General features: G+C 37.9%; 1 protein-coding gene and 1 long non-coding RNA gene across 2 annotated transcripts; one reads left to right on the top strand and one right to left on the bottom strand.

Moving 5' to 3' along the window:
- Window positions 1-4,432: 4,432 nt before the first annotated feature.
- LOC113742361 (uncharacterized) lies at window positions 4,433-11,144 on the top strand. Its single transcript, XR_003460835.2, has 5 exons — window positions 4,433-4,695; window positions 7,459-7,509; window positions 7,879-8,071; window positions 9,141-9,369; window positions 10,381-11,144. It is a non-coding gene; the product is annotated as an uncharacterized lncRNA (long non-coding RNA).
- On the bottom strand, window positions 4,938-15,214 carry LOC113742360 (ABC transporter G family member 29). The gene is made up of 22 exons (XM_072047078.1): window positions 14,539-15,214; window positions 13,195-13,404; window positions 12,805-12,889; window positions 12,554-12,713; window positions 12,381-12,457; window positions 12,234-12,287; window positions 11,607-11,697; window positions 10,372-10,673; window positions 9,429-10,027; window positions 9,159-9,319; window positions 8,663-8,772; window positions 8,340-8,493; window positions 8,139-8,249; window positions 7,877-8,052; window positions 7,430-7,762; window positions 7,047-7,337; window positions 6,867-6,950; window positions 6,658-6,791; window positions 6,346-6,573; window positions 6,045-6,216; window positions 5,531-5,785; window positions 4,938-5,444 (listed from the first exon to the last, which is right to left on the bottom strand). Exons 1-22 carry the CDS (start codon window positions 14,928-14,930, stop codon window positions 5,172-5,174), a joined length of 4,452 nt encoding a protein of 1,483 aa, XP_071903179.1. The 5' UTR covers window positions 14,931-15,214; the 3' UTR covers window positions 4,938-5,171.
- Window positions 15,215-15,678: the final 464 nt, after the last annotated feature.

Genomic DNA, 15,678 nt, shown 5'->3' on the forward strand with positions numbered 1-15,678 from the left:
TTGACAACCTGGTAATCAAATAATCTATTAGTGTGGTTTTTTTTGAATTATGTATCCAAATCCAATGGCCTCTGTGTGTTGATTAGAGAATGGATCTTCCAAGCTCCAAACTCGATTTGAAAGCGCAAGTAGTTTATATACTAAGTATGAAGGCGTAAATTCGCATGGTAAATGAAATAAAACTTAAATGTACTAATAATCAACTGTTAAGCGCACTAATACGTAGAATAGGATTTACTAATTATTTCCAATTTCCAGCCCTTTTCAATTCAATGGTAGACGAGAAACCGCGTCGACTCGCTGCCTCCAGCAAGCAACAACCCCCGGCCCGGCCCGGCCCACCCGAATAATTGGTGGTGGGCTATCTGTCTGGTGAATAGCTGCCACACGCAATTTGACCGATGCGTTTAGCCGTTTTCTCAACCATTCATTTACAGGGGCTGCACTTCCCCCACTTTTCATCTCTAGCTACCTCCGCAGTTCTGGGGTCCAATTCCAGTAGACACAGTGCATTAACGCCTCCCTTGGATTGGATTTTCTAATTTTCTCGTTTTACTCGTTCATTCTAGCGCAGGAGCAATCAAAATATTGGAAGCCTCCTAATAATCTGTGTAATTAATAAAGAAATGAATAAAAATCCTGGGGTCCACAGCTTACAGTGCTACACTTCTCGCATTTGCTAGGGACGAGGGGTCTGGACGGTTTGTCAGAGGCAGTTCACGGCCTGGATGAAGCTAAAAAAATTTGTGCGGCTCAGATCACGTCTTGTAACTCGATTTTCACGCCGTGTGGGATCCACAAAAATATTGTTCTATTTTACTCGCTGTTGTTCAATTGTTACACATTGTACAGATGATGTTACACCATGTATAAATGGTGTTACACCTTCCAGAGCGGTTACAGATCTGAGGAGGGCTGAACCGTTCGGGTAAAACAAAAAAATTTTAAAATTTTTTAATCGCAACCATAATAATTATATAATTTAATTTAGAAAAAGAAGAGCGAACCGGCATTTCCGTCCGAAGAAACTATTTGAAAGTAATAAAGTAACAAGTATACGGTGATTCATCACCGCCCACTTGGACAAAAGGTCTCATGCGGGCTAAAATTTTGGACTAGCTATAATAGTTACAGTAACACACAAAATTGGAGTGACTGGCTGACCGCCTTCAAACGGCCAAACTCAGAGGGCCAAGGGCCACCGGAGTGGGCTTGGGAGCTATGTTTTTAGAACCGGACCGGATAGCGACTCGGCCGAGGTCAGGGGTCAGGGGTCAATGGGTTCGACCGGAGGTCGATAGGGGTCGAACCGGATGACGTCATAAATAAAAATTATTTTAAAATTAAAATGTTATATATATAATATCTAATAATATATTGATATTAATAAAGGCATATTCATATATATTTGATGTTTCAAATATATTTAACAAGAAAATACAAAGAAATTAGAACAATCAAGTAGCAATTTATATTATTTAATAAATATTAACAAGTTTAGAATTAAAATTATGAATTTAATTGAAAAATAACATCAAATTTTAGGACAATATTTATAAAGTATCAAATATTTGAGGTATATCAATAAGTTTTAACAATTTAGGGGGTCAAAACATAATATTAAAAAGTTTGAATTTTTTTTTTTAAAAAATACTGTTGAACCGGAAAAACCGGTTTTTTCCCGGTCAAACCCGGTCAAACCCGGCTTTGACCGGGTTTTAAATTTCCGGTTTTCTAATGTGACTCGGACCGGCTACCTGGCCGGTTCCCGGTTCAACCGGTTCGACCGGCCGGTCCGGTCCGAGTTTGAAAACAGAGCTTGGGAGTTGTGACCAGAGTGGATTCATACCCAAGCCGGCTTTAGTCCATTCGAGTTGAGTCGAATTCGAGTTAATCTCAGATAAGAATATTTAGCTTGCAAGCTCATTGAATTCAATTAATTCTTAAGAAGTAAGCTTGATATTATTTTGAATTTTTTAAATGAAAGTATTGACTTAGGTGGATGTACTTTAATAGTAGCAGACCCACCTTCTTTGTGCGTATTTGAAGGTTACCAAATAGACAGACACACAGTGCATTAAATCTTAAATTGTGATATAGTGTACGCATGATTATGCGGAATTATTACTCAAGTAAAAGATCCAATTAACTAGGCTTCAACTTGAGTTCGGACCTGAACTCTAGTGGGCTTGAGTAGTAATCCAGTTTGTACGGGCCCTGAGCTAAAACTTACTCATCTAATTAGTGACATTAGAGGGGCTACACCTTTTAGTGAGGTTAGAATTCAACATTACATATCCGTCCAAGACCCAGCAACTACACCTAGACCCAGCAGCTACCAGTTTCACGAGAGGAAAAAGAACGGGAACTAATGTAATGGAGGCAATCGAAGATCGTCTGGGCGCGTGACTCTAGAGTCTGGCACGTGCTGGATTTCTTGCAATAAGTGAGTGAAGACGGTCAATTCTGTCGCTATCCCTCGGACTCCAAACTCTTGCTTTCGTTATGTATTTTTTTTACCCAATAATAACCGTATAAATTTAACTGGGAAATATAAACAGAAATCAGTAATAATTAATCTTATATGCACTGTCAGTGTATAGACTATCACCGACTTTATTTGGATTAGCTATTTTTTGGGGTACTTTTCAAAAACTTTACTGTAATTGTGTATATGAAAAACTTTCAGTATAGATATTTTTTGGATTATTTTTAGAGGTATTTTTAAAATATATTTTTGAGTATTTTTATAATTTACAATTTTTTTGAGATATTTTTTAAAAAAAATTTTACACTACCCACCATCATCCCATCCCCTCCCCTCCCTTCTCCCCCCTCTCCTACTTCCCCCCAACCCCAAACCCCTCTCCCGCTGGAGGGTGGTGGCTGCAATTTTAGCCACTACTCTAACCACGACCATCTTGGTCAAAGTTTTTGGTCGCAATCAGATTTGATCGTGACTAGAAGGGTTGCGGTCAGTGAAGGGGAAGGAAATTGGGGGACGGGGAAAGGGAAATAATAAAGAAGGAAGGAGAAGGAGAGAGAGGAGGAAGAAAAATGGAGAAGTAGGAGGAGAGAGGGAGGAAAGATGGACGGAGAGAGAGAGAGTTGTGGGTGTGGCTGTGGGTGTTGGTGTGGTGACGGTAAGGTGGTGGTCGTGGTGGTGGAGAGTGATGGATAGTGGTGTATTTTTTTTGTATATTTGGAGTTATTTTTGATATATTATATAGATATATGTTTTTTGAGTTATTTTTATTTGTGTATTACTGTAACATTGTATATGAAAAAATTATTTTTCAAAAATTGAAGAATCCAAACAAAGTCACCATTAAATATATAATACATGCACAAAATTTGAATTTAAAATTTAAAATTTAAAATTTACTCATATGTCATCTATCCAACTATAATAATATATACACCGACTCTGACAGAGTATATAAAATTTACTCAATTAGTTATAGTAGCCTCGTCTCTATTTCACCTTGAGAATAAAGTCTGCAGCGTTAGTGCTCTCGAATCCTTCAAGAGCTTTTTCCCTGCTTGCAAGCTCCGCCGGTAGTTCTAGTTAAGATTCATTCACCCAATATCAATAACTAATTATGATTGTTAAATTAAATTAATAGAACTTGCGATAGCATTTAATTAATAACTCTTTATACCTTATTTTTCTCTTTTTTTTTTTGTTTTTATTTTCTTTGGTTCAGATAAATAATCGCATATCAGCGTCTAGTCCAAAAAAGATTTTGAGAAGATCAGAATGATAAAAGTGATTAAAAAATCTAAATTCTATTCAAAATTTGATTAAAGAAAAAAAAAAAGGCATCCAATTACCTTGGACTGTAACCATTGAAGTTGGTTTAATAGTCGGAGCAAAATTCTTCCCACCGTTAGGTTTAGTTTTTAGACTTTGTGTCTAGTAGGGTTTGGAAAGAGTTGTGGGTAGGGTTGCAAACGAGTCGAGTCGAGTCGAGTTTTGATCTAATCGAGCCGAGTCTTGACATGATTTTAGTGAATTCGAACTCGAGCTCGAGTTCGACGAGCTGACAATTTCAAGTTCGAGGTCGAGCTCAAAAAAAATAAAAAATAATTATTTTTATTTTTTAAAAAATAAATAAAAATAATATATTTTGTCTTAATAAATAATAAAATATTAAGGATATATATGTAATTTTACTATTAAAATAAAAATAAAATATATATATATTTAAAATAAAAAATAAAAAAAAAAAATATATATATATACTCGAACTCGCGAGCTAACGAGCTTAATATCTTGAGCTCGAGTTCGAGCTCAATTTCGACTCGAGCCAGCTCGAGCTCGACTCACGAGCGGCTCGGTTCGTTTGCAGCCCTAGTTGTGGGGAGGGGTAAGAAGTTAGGAAAAAAAAAAAGGAAAAGAAAAAACTACATTGGGCTGCGGAGCATCGGCCAGAGTGGGTCGTTCAGCTGCATCTGTCTTTGACGATGGTTAGGCCAGGCTGATCAAATCCAGCCCAGATCAGCTAAATTTACAGCTCTAAGAGAATCGCATTAATCCATGATCCGGGGCCCTCCATTGAATTGAACTGCGAAATAGTTAAGCCAGCCGGCCCATGGAGGCCAGCGAACCGGAGTACTCCTGCGGTACGAGCACAGCCTCTTCCGCCACCGTTCCGGCTTCATATTCCGGCAGTTGAAGCCCATGGCTATCAGGTCTCTCCCCTCATATTTCTTTTTCTTTTTTTTTTTGGTAGAAAATAATTCCTTCTAATTTTAAGCTAAATCCTTACTTGAGACTGTAGTGGAGTGTAAAATTGCGCGCAAGATTAAAAGAGATTGAGAAGCTAGAGAGAGTTGCGGAATGCTGAATCCTTCCTTTTACGAATGATAGAAGTTACGGGTGCAATTTTGATGTAAGATTAAAAAAGCATGAGCCATACTGATCCTGTTGAGGATTTCTCTTGTTCTGGAACTATTGTTTAGTATAACTCGGCAATGGAATATTTGTTACCTCAGAGACATTGGGCTTACAATTTTGTTTCCTTAGGAAATGCAGTTTATTTTCTAATTAATACACATATATCCCTCTACAACTTAATACACAACTCTCATATAGGAGGATTTTTGTAGATGTAATGAGTATTTACAATTCAACTACAGTTCATACCATAGGCTATTTTTTTTTTTTTTTACCGCATTTGGAAGTTCAAGTTTTTAATGCAGTAAGCATACATGAATGCGAAGAAGACAGTGAAACCAATCAAAACTGCAGCCACTGGTCCCATGAAGTCTGGTTCATATCCGAAATGATCCTGGATATAATCTTTGATTTTTGGTGTAAAGTTCATCCCAGGGACACTAATTGTGTCCTCTACATCACCGTATTGTGATATGATTAGTCCATAGACAGTCCATGCCACCGGGCAAATCCAGTAGTACCATATCCACCACTTAGGAATCCTCTGAAATTTTGAACCCACAAGAAATTAGCAAACAAGAGATTCTGAATGACAACCAAATGCAAAGCAAGTATAAAAGATTGACTTACTGGTTTTGGGATGAAGAATCCAGAGAAAAGATTGAAAAGTGCGTAAAATGCTGCTGCAAAGATTGCTGCAACTTGGTGGTTTGGTGTGATGGCAACAGTCATCATTCCATAGTATGTGAAGTAGCAAAAGGAGAAGAAGTTGATGAAGTAGAACCAGAAAAATTTTGCTGCAGTCCATTCGAAGCCCACCATGGCATACACTATAAGTGTATAGTATGATGTTTGAACAAGTATGTACGGTATTTCCGCAAACACCTGTTTTTAAGTTAAACAGTTTCATTAGTCTTGGTGGCAAGAAGTAATATACAGAAAACAGGGCTCTTTTTGTTGTAAACTAGGCGTGGATATTAATTTCGAAATAGGAGTTTTTAGAGCTTAAGAGTTGTGTTTCTTTTCCTGAGCTTAAGAATTAAAGAGAGAGAAATTTGGTAGAAAATTTTGTAAACAGTAGAACTTCCAGAAATTAGAGTTGGTGATTTAACTGTTCTGACTTAAAAGTTGACACAAGCCTCACCTGTGCCATTGCATAAGGCAATGCAGAGTACATCCCTGCAGCTTTTTCCCGGTAAAATACAGTTCTTTCTACGGCAACAATTGGCTGTACAGTTAAACAATTGTTGATCCCAACAAAAAGAACAGCACCGTACATAGCCCCAACGATGGTCATCAGATCACCACTGCTTTCCCTGGTGTATGGAAATAATAAAAAAGACGGAATTAGCACATGAAACTTCAGCCCCGTGTCTGTACTCATTCTAACCTGAAAAAAATAAAAAATAAAAAAAAAGCTTTTTGTGAAGTACTAGGGATAAGACCTTTTGGTTCCAACTCTCCAAAAGATTGTCCCGACCATGAGTGCTGCAGCTAAACAGTAGAAGTATCTGACAAGATTATAATCTGGACTCCTCCAATAAGTCATCCATTGCTTCCACAGACAGGATTTGAATTGCCCAAATGTAGATTGAGAATATTGTGTCAGAAAATGAAGGTCTTTTGCTCCCGGAGGATGCATGCTCAACTCTTTCACTAGATCCTTATTTCGTCTGTTGTTCATTTAGAAATATCCTTATCAGACTCAGTTCTGTAGTTTCTACAATCTAAGTTATAAAGTTACCCATTTTACTTACTGGTATAGTGACGATGATTTATACTTTTCAGCAAAATCAATTCCAAGTCTAACTTCAGTTGCAACTGAGCTTACTTCTAGCATCCACGTTGCTGGGTTGTACTTCTCTTTAATTTTTGGGACTCCGGGAATTGCCTGCATTATTTGGAGGACCAGTTATTTTTGTCCTTTCAAGTAGAAGTTCACAAGAAGTTTGAAAATATTAAGTACCTCGAAGTATTCCACGATTTTTTGCGAATGCCGCCCTAGAGGGCCAGCATAAATGACTTGCCCTCCTCTTTTCATCAAAAGAAGCTGCAGCACAAAATAAAGCTATACATTAGCGAGAGAGCAGGATGTTGAATACAGTTCATAAATGAATGAAACATAGTTAAGTCTTATAGAGCCTACCTCGTCAAATGCTTCAAAAATATCAATGCTAGGCTGATGAATTGTGCAAACAACTGTTCTCCCTGTATCCACTGTGTTTCTCACAGTCCTCATAACAATAGCTGCTGCTCTTGCATCAAGGCCTGAAGTTGGTTCATCCATAAATATGATCGAGGGGTTGGCAACTAGTTCAACTGCTATGGTCAATCTCTTTCTCTGCTCTGTTGACAAACCACTTATTCCAGGAAGTCCCACAATAGCATCCTTTAGGTTGTTTAGTTCAACCAGGTCCATCACTTCATTGACAAAAATCTGTAGAAAGTACAATTAAAGCGTAAGATGTTAAGTATATTATCTTCAAGCTTGATTGATAATACTGCTTGATTGATAATACTGCTTCTGACCATCTTTTGCTCCTTGCTGACTTCTTCAGGAAGACGAAGGAAAGCTGAATAAATCAATGATTCACGGACAGTTACTTGAGGTGAGTGGATATCGGTTTGTTCACAGTACCCTGCAACTCTAGCAAACGTTTCTTGTTTCTTTGTGAATCCAGATATTCTTATGTCACCTTCGATGTAACCACCTGTTTTGCGTCCAGCCAGAACATCCATTAGGGTAGTCTTTCCTGCTCCACTGACCCCCATTAATGCAGTTAAGACTCCTGGTCTAAATGCACCAGTTACACTACGAAGTAATTGGAGCTTGTCCTCTGTGATTCCTTGGTCTCTCATTTCCTGTTAAAGTGGAAATAAGTTTGTTGTTGACAAAGTAATTTAGCATGGAAAACTGCTTCAAGTTAAGCCTATTGCATGGTTTTTAAAGAGTTATATAAGGATTTCGATCCTTACAGGAGGCATGTCCACAAAATAATTGACGTTGTCGAATGACATGGCAAGTGGGGTGAATGGAAGAACCATTCCTCTCTTGGGAGCAACACCACTTGCTGCCTCAAGACTTGTATCTTCTTTTCTACTGCTCAAATTTCTACTTGGTTGGGTGTTCACGGGCAGGACAGCCATTTCTCCTGAAAGCGTTACATAAAGGTGTGTATAGTTTTCAATTTTCACATTTACTGGTTATTGACATAACGTTAGGATAGACTGAGCAAACCTTTCTTTGACTTGGTTGTTATCAGTCTTGGTTCTCCCATTGCTTCCCTTTGATCATCCTCCATCTCCCTTGCCTGCTCTTTGGAGATGATAGCTTGTGGTTTTCCAGGAGCTGTTGTTGTTATATACAGGACATAAGATCAATACACCATTGTGACTACATATCCATAGTATATAGTTTGAATTGTGTTAGAATTCTCACGGCTAAGGTACATGAGGGCAAACGTGAAAAGGATGTTGAAAAGAAATATAAAACCCAAGAGAGCTGCTGCACCAATCCAATACCAATTTCTTTCAGGAAAGACGTCAAAGTTCTTTAATACTTCCAGTCCCAATTTTGTTGCATTGTCGGAAGCCTGTAAATAGATAAATATCTTTCTTTATCTTGAACATTGGTAAATTACCTGTAACATTTAATCTGTAGTATGATCCATTCAACTGTGTGTGTGTGTGTGTTTTTTTTTGGCTACCTGCCTTCATCAAACATTGAAACTAAAGTAAGAGTAATAGTTTGAGCAGGCATACCCATTTGTTCATCCACCTTGGAGCAAACATCTCATTTACAGTCATGGCATTGAAACTGTACATTAGAGGTGAAATCCAGTATCCCCACCCCCACCAATCTGGAATTTTATCTGTCAGAAAGCAAACAATTATATAAACAATAAATTTGTGTTATAATGAAGTTTAATTGATAGACAATAACATGTATCATATCTTATAACATGATTTTTGTACTTAGGAATACTTGTGCAGTTGCTTCTTGTGGCAATGCTGATGCAACTGTGGATGTATCAACTTTTAGCATCTTCTTTGAAAGGAATATGAAGTTCATATGATCATTTCTACAACTACATAGAGTAGTAAAATGAAGTACATGTGTTAGCCTCATTACTATTTAGTCTTCATAACTTGTTCAGAGATGCTTGATGTTCTTAAGCTATAATATTTTGCCATTTCGTTTTTCCTCTTATGTTTATTGATTCTATGCTTATTTTGTCAGGCATCCTTTTATACTAACCTTTAGGAAGAATGAAACCACCCAAGAGAAAAACAAGGAGAAGAGCTAGAGTTCCTCCAGTGTTTGCAATTATCATTGTTCTGCAGGCTGCTGCAATTAGCCGAAATAACCCAGCAGCCATCTGCTGAGTCAGAAATATTAATAGTAGCTGTTTGAAGAACCTGGAAATGGAAGGAAGCACCAAACAGTTAAGTTTATTGCACGTGCTTAGGTGAGAAACCCACATGCTTTTGATTGATAAGCCTTCTGCATAGAAATTGCATAATTTACCTGCTAGCTTCAGGGGCAAATCCAATAGTGTAGTATGTAACAACCATCCACACAATAGACTCAAACACAGATATCGGTATCCTTAGCAGGAATGTGGGCAGTGTAAAAGCCCAAGGTGGGTGAAAGAGAAGATCTCTTTGCTTGTAAAACACAGGAAGTCTCTGTATGGTAAGTGAGAGTTCAGAAAAACCATTGAACATGTTGATGATCAAGCCAAACAACAATGCACCAACATAATGTGCCCCGTCATCTTCGTTTCTGGTGTGCATTTTAGTCCTTAAAAACACTGTTGATGCAATAAGTGCTACAATTATGATTTGGACGGTCTTGAAAATGTAGACAAAAGAGTTTCTCTTAATTAGCAGCCACTCCTTGTCAAAATTTGCTTTCAGAAGCTCTCTCATTGGGACTGAGTACTTTTTGAACACTAGAGCTGCTCTGTGACTCCGTGCCTTGTCATAAGGGACTGAGAGCTCATTCTCTAACCGCAGACCCACATGGAAACGTTTGAACATTTTTGCAAATTCAGCAACTGATATGTATCTATATGGCTTGTTTCGGTCAGCCCAGTACTGCTCCTGGTCCTTTCTTGATGTAACCTTTTATCAACAAGGCAAAAGATTAAGATTAAGTCTGACCTGGTTTTGTGTAATGTTGCTAAATTTTGCTTGTTTGTTTACTGATTTTCATTATCTAAGAGTGCGTTTGATAAAACTGAAACCTGAAAACTAAAATATGAAATCTGAAGTCTAAATCGATTAAGCTACTTAATTGCTAAGTACCAAGGGTGTGTTTTATGAAACTGAAGTCTAAAAACTGAAATCTGTAAGTTTGAATCTATTAAGTTACTGAATTGAAGTACTAAATTTGATACATTTGAGTGTATATAGCATTAAGTGATAAGTGAACTATAATTGTTATGGATGGCATCATTTGTAATTACCTCTTGCAGGAAATCAGCAGTTCCTTTTCTCTCTGGACATCTGAACCCGCAGCTCTCGAAGAATTCTAGGACATGCACTCTTGGACCCTGATATACAATTTGGCCTTCTGACAAGAGAATGATATCATCAAATAGGTCATAAGTCTCTGGAGCAGGTTGTAGGAGGGACATTAGAACGGTAGCCTCTGTCAAGTGGACAATCTGTTGTAAGCACTTCACAATTTGAAAGGTTGTGGAGCTGTCTAGACCTGTTGATATCTCATCCATAAACAGTGTCTTGGTTGGCCCGACGATCATCTCTCCTGTTTAAGGAAGGGAAGAACAGAGAACAGTTAAGACACTATTTTTACAGCTGAGGGAAATGTCAATAACCTTCTAATGAAGCCAGTTATCGTAGCTGCGTTCGAAGAATGAAAAAGGAAGATTAACGAGGCTTTCTAGCACTGCATCACATCTATTATGGTCAAATAGAAATTGATATTACTCATTAGTTTAACCTTGCATTCACGAGGAACTATTTTCCAAAATGTCTTCATCCTTTTTCTGCAAAATTGGCAGGTGGCCACGCCTCTGGGGGCCTGTGATAATCCCCTTGGAAGTCATGGACGCTTCCATGCTTCCTTATGTTCCTGAGTCCATGCCCTTTTAAGTTTAAACCACTTGGACAAAATTCATATTTTCTGCCATTTTTATCCAGCTCTATGTATTGATTCTCGTCAGTTACTCGCATATGATAAAGCCAAGCCAAAAATAAATTGATTCATTTGGTTCTTTCTTCAGTTTTGCCTTGTATTTTCGGTTTCTTAATTCAACTGACAGACCTAACGGCTGGCTTGACACTTGGGTTTTTCCTCCCTTTTTTTTTTCCTCTGCTTAAAGTGGGGAGACCTGGTCGTCAAAGTGATGGTTGCTTTGGTAAATCGTACCAGTAAAGAAGTTAGGAAGGAATGCCTATTTTCGCTATCTTCCGGATATGACGTGATAACAAGTATTTAAAGTACGGCCAGTCGGTCATCCCCCATGTGACTATTGGATTTGTTAGTTCAACTTTTGCATTTGATCGACTTGTTCATTTTGCCAACTCGGAACCCAAAAGAAGAGACACTGCTGTCAATTCTTAGACATTGGATAAAGGCGTTGGATGACTTGCTATTTTATTGCGCTTTCACCAATATTACTCAACAGTGAGAAAAACCTACACCATTTTATCTCAGAAAAAAAAAAGAAGGATTAACCTGTTGTGACACGCTTCTTTTGGCCTCCTGAGATTCCTCGCAGCATTTCATCCCCAACAATGGTATCTCTGCAAACGTCGAGTCCCAATATCTGCATTTTCAAAATTTGCAAGCACAACATATTAACTAATTTGCCAATTCAATATGATGCAAATGGAACTCGTTTACTCGCTTGGCGTTCTAATGGTGCCTAACAAGAATTTTTTCTTTAGGTTGCTTAACTATCTTTTTATCTTTGTTCCATTGAATCAGATAAAAGTTGTCGACTGGTATGTGTTTTGTTGTTTATTAACGAGATCAGGATCTCTCCAGACCAAAAGTAACCAATTGGATGGGATGAGTGGGGTAGGTAAGCAGAGATCCTTGACCCAGAATAGGAAGTTGCAGAAAGTGGAAAGAGGGCCGTGAGAAGCTCAGGGCGTGTTTGGTTTGGTGGGGACTTGGTCATGAGCCACCTACTCACTGAAGAAAGTCAACATAATAGCGGTAGTGCTGGCTCACCAGTCGCACCTTGGTTTTTGTGACTTCTTTCGTGGAATGAATAACTAAAAAGTAGTTCATTGTTCTTTATTAGGAAACCTTATAGTTGGAATTGAAGTATTTGTAGTTTGATCATCATCATCATACCCTGAGAGTGTAGTCGGTAATGAGACTGCTTTCAACACCTTCCACTGCTGTTGCCTAAATACATTTACACACACACACCAAAAAAAAAAAAATTAATATGCTGTTGTGTTGTGGAAACATTTCATAATTTGAAGTGTTAGGCTTCACCTTCATAAAAAGATCAACTTCAGCCTCAGGAAAAATTCCAGCATCCCTTTCCCTCCTTGCAAGCTCCGCCAAAAGTTCTAAAGGATTGATGCATTTATGGTCAAGAACAGGTCCAAATATATTGGCTAAATCTTACCTCTAAAACGTAACGAAGTACAAATAATTCTTAGTACCATAACGCGAGCCGACCCCTTGGCATCTTGCAGAGAAGTCTAGCGTTTCTTTAACTGTCATTTCTCCGACATGGACGTCGTTTTGGCTAATGTATGCCGACGTCTTTTGTGGCACGAATTCGTTTAGCCTGTGCCCGTTGTAAGAAATACCTCCTTTAACCTGTTGCACAGTATATGATTTCGTTTATTTGTATTATTTTAGGAACATGATCAATTTGTTCACATGGTTACTAACTCGCAGTTTTGACTACCTTCAAGCTAGGGTCTAGTTTTCCAGCCAGCGCCAATAAGAGGGTTGTTTTTCCAGAAGATGGAGGTCCTAACAGAAGAGTCATCCTGTGAGAAAGAGGAAGGCAATTAATGACAATTAATGATTAGCAGAGTGTTTTTTTTGGTCAAATCACAATTTTTGCCTTTAAGCTAATTGGAATATTTAGTGGTTGAAAAAACAGCTATTGATGTTTGTTTACGCGTAGTGCTCGAGCATGCAATGCATGATAAAACAATTGCAAATTTAAGTCACGTACCTAACCCGAGTCATTCATAATGTTGCATTAAAAAAGGGTACTGGTCATTTTTTTGGTCTTTCAATATTAAACTTGTAATAAAAAGTATATATTAAACTTGACCAATCGATTTACCTTGATGGTTTTATGATACCAGAAGCGTCTTTGAGTATGGTAATTTTTGCTCTTTCAGCCAATCGGATGCCGAGACAGCTCAATGACGATTCAGCAACGTTCCTTATGGCATTTGGCAGCGTAGGAAGCGCTCTATCCCCGATATAGCACTCGGCTTCCATGGTTAAATGTTCGAACCTAACCTCCACCGTTGGAAGAGAAATCGCCACTCTGTATATATATATATATATACACACACACACACACACACAAAATAAGATTAGAGCATTCAATTAGTAATAATACTTCATAAAATATTACAAGGCTGTTAATGAATGCTTAGTGCATGGCACAGAAGAACACGGTAAAATATTCTATCCAGTGACGAAAATTTTTACTGCATAACAATGTGATTTTCCATATTGGTGTTGATCATCATAATTCATAATTGCACTGTTTCTTTTCCATATTGGTGTTGATCATCATATCGGTGACCTACTTAATGGTTGACTATACGGTTGGTTTGGCTCACTAGCTGGTATAACATATAATTAGGAGTCTGTAAATCATTGACATAAGTTAATAATGTCCAGGGAGAATAAAATAAATTATGTATAGGACTAGCGTGTAATTACTTAGCTCTTCAGCATTTATTCTTTTGGTTGTTTACTTGTTCTTAGTGTAAGAATGATATATTAGTACAATAGAAAGTTGGTTGCTGTAAGCATCAAACAGTTGAACAAGAGATGGCCAAATACACGGACTGGAACCAACTGCTGCTTTCTACTCGATGATCTTCAGGAGTTGCTATTAATTTGACGTTGGAACATGTTCATCAAGACAAACAATTTACCTAATCTGCAAGTTTGTCTTTTTATTTATTTTTATCAAATTAAAGTGACTAGCTAGGATGAAAAGGGTATGTTTACTAGACAACAGTAGAGACGACAAGAGCAACTATTGCAACTTGATAAACCTTGTGTCAAACAGGCTAATTAACTAACTTCATTTTTTTCATTCCTTCAAACAAAAAAACAAAAAAATCAAATACTATGTGAAAAGCAAAATCAAGGTAAATGTTTTTGGTGGCTAGCAAATGATGAAGGAAAAATAAAAAATTTCGCGTAAGAAAGATTAGGTGCAAGAATGTTTAACCGGCAATTTAAAATCTAAAAACCTCTTACTTTGGACACTTGCGAAGTAAGTTTTGACTAGAAGAACAGAAGAAATTCACTATCGTTTCTTGCAAGTGCAAAAGTCAGTAGATGGATAAAGGTTCACATTTTCATTTTCATGCGTTCACGTATACTCTTGTGACAATTAAAAGGTAAAAAAAAAAAAAGGTGAAGAACTAGAACAACTTACTTATCAATTCTGTTTCTAAGCTTTTTCAAGAACTTCTCATTATCTTCCTCTGCAACCTTAAAGAGCCTGTCGATGAATTCTTGACGTTCATCCAGGCCAAGCTTTCGGACATCAACTTCTTTGTGCACTATTTTGTTGCCGTGACTATCATTTTCAATAAAAGATTTGATGACAGTCTTCCTCAGTCGATCATATGTGGGTAGCTTTTCTAGAGCAGCCCATCTGAGGGCTTCCTCATCGTCCTCAGCTCCGCCACTTTTCTGGCTTCCAAAAACATCCTCCACGCCCCAACCTCTCCTGCTCGGCGCCCCAGTTAAGCTCCTGTTTCGGCTTGCATTGCGGCTTGCCTGCCTTATTACGGCCGCAGCAGCTCGCGCTTTCTCTATCTCCATTTCCCCCCTCTTTATGGATTTATAAAACTAGTTAGATGAGAAATTTGGAAAACAGAAATGATTAAACTCTGGCAATGGAGGCTGAACTAGTATGGATTCTTTTGAAATGTATCCCAACAGGGCAGAGGAAATGGTTGGTGGAGGGTTGAAGTTGTCTAAGCGTACAAATAGAGGTCAAGTTTAAGCTGATACTCGATCACCAACCAGTTCTTGAAAAATGTCACTCTCTTTTCTCTCGGTGAAGAGAAGTGGAAGTTGTCCAAAGAACTGGTTTGGTTTGAGTTCATTTGTGGAGAGAGTTTATGGCTATTTATACAACAATAAGGTGGGGCATTGAAGAGTGGAAATTTCATGCATTGGATTAAAATGACGTATTAAATTTATGTGTGATTTTTCCAGAGGGCCATCCAATTAGATCAATACCGATAGCGCAGTACTGATGAACTTGTGTGTGCTTAGTAAAGGAACAAAATTGACTTCAGAGATGATCAGCCGAACCCACTCGAGGTTCATGACGTGGACTTTTTGGGGTTGTTGAGCCAAGGGATTAACGTATTCAAATTCAAGGATGATCGTAAAAAAAAAAAATATTGTACTACAATTCCATTTCGACCCCAAATTAACACGCGGGTTGACAGGAGTCTTCATCCCGTGTTCCTGGAAAATGTCTTGCTTTATCTAACTACTAGTACTATATTATGGGCGATTGGACATATTCTAATTTATTGCATGCATGTTTGAATGTAAA

The sequence above is a fragment of the Coffea arabica genome, chromosome 4e (genome assembly GCF_036785885.1).
Source record: "Coffea arabica cultivar ET-39 chromosome 4e, Coffea Arabica ET-39 HiFi, whole genome shotgun sequence".
NCBI classification, from domain to species: Eukaryota; Viridiplantae; Streptophyta; class Magnoliopsida; order Gentianales; family Rubiaceae; genus Coffea; species Coffea arabica.